This window comes from Branchiostoma floridae, chromosome 19 (genome assembly GCF_000003815.2).
Source record: "Branchiostoma floridae strain S238N-H82 chromosome 19, Bfl_VNyyK, whole genome shotgun sequence".
In the NCBI taxonomy this organism is placed as follows: Eukaryota; Metazoa; Chordata; class Leptocardii; order Amphioxiformes; family Branchiostomatidae; genus Branchiostoma; species Branchiostoma floridae.
The window spans coordinates 15,832,071-15,839,633 of record NC_049997.1 but is presented as its reverse complement, the minus strand read 5'-3'; the positions used below and the strand labels follow the sequence as shown (position 1 = coordinate 15,839,633).

Genomic DNA, 7,563 nt, shown 5'->3' with positions numbered 1-7,563 from the left:
GAACAGGATTTCTCCGCACGAGGAGTGAAGGAGGCTTTGCACATTAGAGCTCATCGGCCCACACTCAACCAGACGGGGGTGACATAGACTTTCTGATACTTATGACCCCCTCCTGCAAAAGTGGTGTCTTCCTGACGTCACTGCTGGGTCATTCTGTGAACAAGGTCGACGGAGATTGACCAAAAATTTAGGGGTAAGTCCTTAAGTTATTACAGTGTTGGATGGATAGTGTAGCAACTTTTCTATAATTATTATTTTTTTGTTCTTTCATCTCAGGTATCATACATGGCAATGTCTCGTCTAGCAACGCTTTTCTATACGCTACTGTTGCTCACGATTGTATCCACCGCCCCGGCCGGTGGGAGAAGCAAACTCCTCCTCATGGTCTTAGACGGTTTCCGCTGGGACATGGACAAGCTTGAAGACTTGCCGAACCTGGCAGCCTTCTCAGCCGAGGGGGTGAAAGTGCCTTACGTAACGCCTGCTTTCACCACCTTGACGATTCCAAACATCTTCACAATCTTAACAGGTAAAATTTTACCTTCATGAAAAATGGAGGAATTGTTTCTCTCTCTCTTTGTGTGTTTGTGTGTGGGGGTAGAGGTGTGTACCGGTACAGAAAATTCAGGTCCGGTTCAGGTCCAGAGGTTCAGGTCCAGGTCCGAACCTGAACCTGGACCTGATTAAATATGTGAAAACTTGTGAATGGACGATACTCAAAACAATGGTCTGTTTATTCTACAAAGAAATCTGTTTTCTGTAGTATTCGACTCCCCCCTGTACTATTGACTGTAAAACTTGGTAGAAAGGATTATAGACTCTACTCTGCTTCGCTCTTGTTATTTTCCTCGACCGGTAACCCCGAAAACGTGCGAATGCCTGATCATATAATCTGTTCATTTTCCAATCGGTCCAGTATCCGGTCCACCGAATTTTTTCAGGTCCGGTTTTTCTGGACTGGTCCAATGAGAAAAAAAAACGGTTTTGTACAGGTGTGACAGCGATCTCGCCCCCCCCCGTGATCTCGCCCCCCCGGGGGCGAAATCACTAGCGATCTCGCCCCCCCGGGGCGAAATCACTAGCGATCTCGCCCTCCCCGGCTAGTGATCTCGCCCCCCTACCTCGCCCCCCTTTAGCGATTTCGCCCCCCCCCCCCAAAAAAACGGGTTTACATGACATTTTAAAAGTTGATTGGTATAAATCACAAAATGTAGTTTCAGAATGATATAAGTACACGAGTTTGATACATAACTCCATTCATAGTATCAATATTAACGTAATTACATGGTAATAAGATAGTTGAACTTGTTTCAGACAAGGAGGGTTGGGTCCCTTGTATTCCCATTATTGCATATACCTGAGTCTTGACATAAGATGTATTTCATTGTATTCACCTGTCCTCAAGCAACCTATATATCTCCAATATGAAGTCTCTACCATGAAGTGACGACAAAAGAACTATGTAATGTCTTTATTAATTATGCAGATATTAGGTATTAATTAGAATAACGCACATTTTGGTATATGCACCTGGCCAAGGGATATCTTCACCTCCAACATGACTGTTTTTTCTAGTATTTAGGAACTGATGCATTTACCCGTGTTTCTTAAGACAGGTACTTTACCAGTGTTTGTGTAGCATTTAGCAACAGCTATATCAACTTGCGCGTAGATAGTGTTTATAATGAGAAAGTATTATTCGCGTGTGTTTTTGTTAGTGCTTTGGAAATGTTTCCAGCACAAGAAAGAAAACACTGTGACAAATTGAAAACATATAGCTGACGTATTCCGTACCATAGACGGTGTTGATTTATACGTTCGCAGTAGCACTGTTTTTATGCCACCTCAGCTGCAAAAATTGTCTTTTTCATTTCAATGTCATGTTTGCACCGAACAATATAGTATCGACTTTCGAGGTATGACATCTTACGGTACGGTAATAAGGTGCCATATAGGTACCAGGTAACACACCATATACGTTACTCCCCAGGTGCAGTATAGTACCAGGTAGCGCACCTGTAATATGTAGTAGCCAGCTGCTCTTGGGGGGGGGGGGACGAAAACGCTAAAGGGGGGCGAAAACGCTAGTGATCTCGCCCCCCGGGGGGGCGAGATCACCGGGGGGGCGAGATCGCTGTCACACCGGTACGGCGTACCGGTACCCACCGGTAGTACGGGGCTACTTCTAATCAGCATAACTTAAGAAGCTCTGGATAGATTGCAATTATATTTGGCAAGTGGATAAATGTTGGGAAGGCAATGATCGAGGTCAAGTTTGGGCCCTCTGTTGTGTGATATTGGAACTGCATCAGAACACCTGCTTTATGCAATTTTCGTCCTGAACATGCTATAGTCTTGATATTTCAATGGAAGAAGTTGTGTAGGTTTTGTGTAGATATAACGTCCTACATTTTTTACATAATTATTTTTTGTGGGTTTCTTTTTTTGCAAACAGTTTCTTTTTGCTCTGGTAGAAACGTAATAACGCCACGTTTTTTTTCTGCTTTAGGATGTTATCCAGAAACCCATGGCGTCCTGCACAACATCGTCTTCGACAAATCCACTGGACAGCTCGGCTCTCCAGCATACGTGAAAAATATAACCGAGTATCTCAACCCCGGCATCGAAACAATCGGCATGACGGCTAGCCAACAAGGCAGGCGTGTAGGGACCTACAATCTTATACCAATCCCAGGCACAGGGACTGATATCTACGAGTATGAACCCGAGCCTAGAAACGAAAGCTACAGCACAATTTCGGCTGGAGTAGACAAGGTAATTCTTCAACATATCGCACAATTCATTATAGTAAGATCTTCCTAGTTTGTTTCCTGTCTATGACTTTTGAGGGATGCTTCATTGCTCACTGCATTTCTAAGAGCGGTTAGAGGTATGCTTGAGGCAGCTATTATGTACTATGTCCCTACCCTGATCTCAGAGGAATGTCATGTTTTTAACTTATATATATATTACTAATAGTACTAGTCTAGTTTTTATATAGCTGTAGAATTCTTTGAGTAACTCCTTCTTAGTGTACTATGTATTACTACTTATAGTTTGTATATGACTGTGTCATTTTTTTTTGTATCTATATAATTTGTATCATTTGTAAATTGGATGTAATTTAGTGCAGAAAGAACTCGGGCACTGCGATATTCCACTAACACCTTCTATCTATCTTCTAAAGGTCCTGAATTGGTTTTCGAACTCGAGCATCGACTTCACCGCTTTCTATGCGAACATACTGGACGAAGCGGCACACTATTTCGGGCCAGAGTCTCCGGAAGCCCGATCGGCGCTAAGACAACTAGACCGTGTCATCGGCTACTTGCTTCAACAGGTAAGAAAAATTGTTCACATCATAACATATTAACAGTAATCCTTTGTCAACAATCGAAACAAAGAAGCTTCTAAAAAAAGCTGGCTGATGCGTATTTGAAAACAAACAAATAGAAGCCTTAAAAGAGAGCGGTCAAAGATTGAAGTCTTGATTTGGTCTATTTATTTTCTATCAAAAGACATTAAATGGGATTTTTGTGGGATTCGAACCCGTGCCTGCAGGGCCTGACTGCTTTCTGAACACAGCCGCTTCAACCGCTTGGCCATCCTGATTCGGGTGCTGATTCTTCCGTTTGTATGGACCTTTTAGAAGCCTTTAGGGCTATGTCAAATAGCCTACCAAACAATGCCATCCGGCCAACCAAGGCCTCAATCGGGACCAAAAACTGACCCCGACTGGTAATTAACGGGCTGTCTTTTCTATTTCAATTTCAGGCGTGGCCCCTTCCCTTCGTAGTCCCGTGGCATATAATTTGGCTACAGGGCTATTTGTGGGCACGGCCAGGTCCTGGAGTTAAAATCAAACCGGGACCCGGTAACAAATAGACGCCGTACGTAGATCGAGAGAATGCCGAGGAGCACCTTATACCCCACGGTATCCGACAGTCCACTGGTACGAATTAGTGTCTTCCGGGCCCCGGCCGGGGCTGCAGACCCTTAGGCTTAGGTCACATTTCCAAACCGGGCCCTGTCGGGCAGCTTTCGGGAGCGAAAAGAAAAGATAAAAGACATCAAAAAACAAAAAAGGTCAACATAAGATTCGTGGGCATGATTTGTATATATCTAATTTCTTGTTTCTTAACCCTTAAACTGCCAGAGTTTCAGCCCTATAAAATGCTATAAGTGCCAGGATTGGCCGCTGACCTCCAAAAAGGGTTTCGTGCGCTACACGCGCGCAAAGCTGCTACTTCAGGGGAATACGCTATCCCGGATATATCCGGGCGCAGCACATAGGGCATGTATATGTGTGCCGGATATATCCGGGTTTGGCAGTTTAAAATCATCCCGGTCGGGCCCTGGTTTGGAAATGTGACCTGAGCCTTACTAGAACCCGTGCAAAGGTGACCGTAGCATATTATTAACTCAATATGCTTCATATATTCTCCGACAGATCAAACAGCGAGGAATGAAGGACCTCAACGTCATCCTGGTTGCTGATCATGGATTCGAACAAGTCAAGAACGTTTCCAACCCGATCGAGATCCTGAGCTACGTGAACGCTTCGTCTCTCCAGATGCTGATCGCGGACTATGGACCACTGGCCCTGATTCAGCCTCTCCCGGGCCGAAAGGAGGAGGTGTTTTTCATTTTTGTTTATTTTTTTGTTTGTTTGTTTGTTTATTTGGTTACTTTGCACATTAGTAACACACACTTTTGTAGAGTATGTAAAAGCTGTGTAAAAACAGTCAGTAAGGTTGCTGTCATATCCGTATAAGTTCCGTTTTGATATTTTTTGGGGGTTTAGCTATAGGATATCGAGTTTTTGGGAGAAACTTCTATAATTACCTTTGCCAGAATGGCATAAGGTTATATTTTCGGTCCGGTTTTGTTCTTTCCCCCTGTTTGTGAGCAGCATAACTCGAGAAGACTGCGACGGATGCGGCTGATATTTGGTGGGTGGGTAGGGGTCTGGAGAAGGAAGGGGGAGTTCGATAATGGGCCCCCTAGTGACTTGCTAAGGTACTGCAGCGGAACCTGCATGCTTGATTTCTCGCGTTCTGGACATGCTGCTGTCGTGATTTTTGAGCGGTAGGGACCCCTTAAAGCAGAGAGTGACTGCTGCGAGTTTGGGCCCCCTAGCGGCTTTCATGGAAGTGCAGGCGCCGGTTTACTTGCAAATTTTTGTCCGTGGACAGCATAACTCGAGAAGACTTCGACGGACGCTGATAATATTTGGTGGGTGGGTAGGGGTCTGGAAAACGGAGGTCAAGTTCGATGATGGGCCCCCTAGTGGCTTCCCTTGGTACTGCAGCGCAACTGCCGGGTGTGTTTTCTCATCTTCTTAACATTATATGGTCACGAATTTTTGGTGTTAGATAGCTCTTGTGCTCAGGAGTTAGTAACATATTATTAAGTTTGGGCCCCCTAGGAGCTACTTTAGGGATAGCCGGGACAGTCTTGTCAAAAACTTCTGAAGCATTACAACCCCCCAGCCTGGTTTGGTACATTCCACCGGTGACAGTTGTACAGCACAGTTGATGCCTACCTTAGGGTAATGGGTCAGGCTCCTTGACCTTCCAGACAACAGGCGGACCGTACCATAGTTCAAAATGGGTAGATATTTGTTGGTGAAGGGGACATACATTTGTAACTTACGAGGGGAGCCATTTGCTGTCAATCACTTGATAGGTTGTTGAGGTTAAGGGTGGTAACCTAAGGTGAGGTAACAGATGTATTTGTAAGCACAGTGTCAAGCAAGTTTGTTTCTGGGCAGGAGATATTTGAAAAGGGATTTTTGTGGATGCAGGTGTAGCAGGGATTACGTTGAACGTCTTGTCTGTCTGCAAGCAACTGTGTATGACCTAAATCAGGTAAGATTGACTTGTTAACGACAGAATATCAGTGATAAAAGGTGGTATATGCTATTTGATACGTATGACTCTTAAAGGAAGAGAATTTCTCCAGGTTTTTGGTGTACTCTGTGTCATATAACTTGTTTTACTTAGATGTGTAACCTCTATAGACAGAGTTCATGCCATATCTTTTGAGCAGAGTTGGGTAGGGATTGGGTTAGGAATGGTGAAGGAAATTTATGATAACGATTTTAAGTGTTAGAAAGATGTTGTTTGTAGGAAGAAGTGACATATGTTTGAGGTCCCTAGTGGCTTGTGTCTGGGGATAGCAGGCATTTTTGTCCAAAAGTTCTGTGGAAATGCAGGGCATTTTTGTCCAAAAGTTCTGTGGAAATGCAGGGCATTTTTGTCCAAAAGTTCTGTGGAAATGCAGGGCATTTTTGTCAAGACACTCCAATGTTGCCAAGTGGTAGAACTAGTAGATTGTCACCATAAAAGTAAGCCCTATTGTTGCCGGTGTATATTTTTTTATTCCACTGCTGGGCACTGGTGAATTCTTAGACCACTGATCCATTTACAAGATGTTTAAAAAAATGGTAGGGAATGTTAAATAATGGTAGAATGCTGTAATCATTATCTAGAAACTATCAGAAGTATGGGTGTCCGTAAAGAGTTCAGAGGCTCTGGGTAGTTTTGTACATTGATGTACAGTGTAGTTTCAATTTCAGTTTTTAAACATTGTTGTATAGTGCATTGACTCCGTCACTGGCTATTGTTATTTTATAATGTAAGAATGATACTTAGTGTATTATGTCAATCAATGATGTAAAATCTATTTTCTGCATGTTTGTATTGTCCTAAAGTTACATAATACCATTTGTAAATCCTGCTTAAATGTGGTAGATTTGTAGGTTTTTGTTTTTGCTTCCACAAATTGGAGACAGTTGACATCTACATGAAAGTAATCTAGATGCGTGTATTCATATATGTATGGACATTAGTTACACTCATTTACGACAGAGGAACAGTGAGGAGAGATAATTCCAGTTTGTTTATGTACTCTGTGTCATGTAATATGATCTACTATTCGACTTGTAACGGCTAAATCTTGTGGAATTTGCAAGAGTCTGAACATCGTGTCCCGCCGGATTTGCATGTGAATTACGGACAGAGTGGGAGGGCGCGCAACCCATTTTTGACTTGAACTCACTTTGATAGCTCATTTGGCGATTTGAATTACATATATTTGGTTAACCACTTATATTTTTTGTACTGATATATCTGCTCCACCTTGTAATTTGAGAACTCGTGTGGATTTTGTAAGAGTTACATCGTGTCCCGCCTGATTTGCATCTGAATTGCGTACAGGATGGGAGGGCACGCAAACTGTTTTTGATCTGAACTCACGATTTTTATTTACGTATCTTGGGTCGAATCGTCGGACAACTTTGTGTATTAATTGTTTGCAATTTGCTGTTGGACAGCAGGCACCATCGGACGGTGTGGCGAGATTGTTGGACAATCCTGAGTATTGTATTCGCTGTTGGACAGCGGGCACCGTCGGACGGTGTGGCGAGATTGTTGGACAATCCTGAGTATTGTATTCGCTGTTGGACAGCGGGCACCGTCGGACGGTGTGGCGAGATTGTTGGACAATCCTGAGTATTGTATTCGCTGTTGGGCAGCGGGCATCTGACAAGGTGGTAAAGGC

General features: G+C 43.5%; 1 protein-coding gene across 1 annotated transcript in view; it reads left to right on the top strand.

Annotated features, from left to right (window-relative positions):
* Positions 1 to 281: 281 nt before the first annotated feature.
* The window catches only part of LOC118406332 (ectonucleotide pyrophosphatase/phosphodiesterase family member 7-like), a 12,757-nt gene continuing 5,475 nt past the window's right edge, over positions 282 to 7,563 (top strand). Inside the window, exons 1-4 of the mRNA XM_035806273.1 lie at positions 282 to 529; positions 2,510 to 2,775; positions 3,188 to 3,340; positions 4,451 to 4,636. Of these exons, the coding sequence (XP_035662166.1) occupies positions 286 to 529; positions 2,510 to 2,775; positions 3,188 to 3,340; positions 4,451 to 4,636 (849 nt within the window). The 5' untranslated portion in view covers positions 282 to 285. The remainder of the gene's footprint in view (positions 530 to 2,509; positions 2,776 to 3,187; positions 3,341 to 4,450; positions 4,637 to 7,563) is intronic.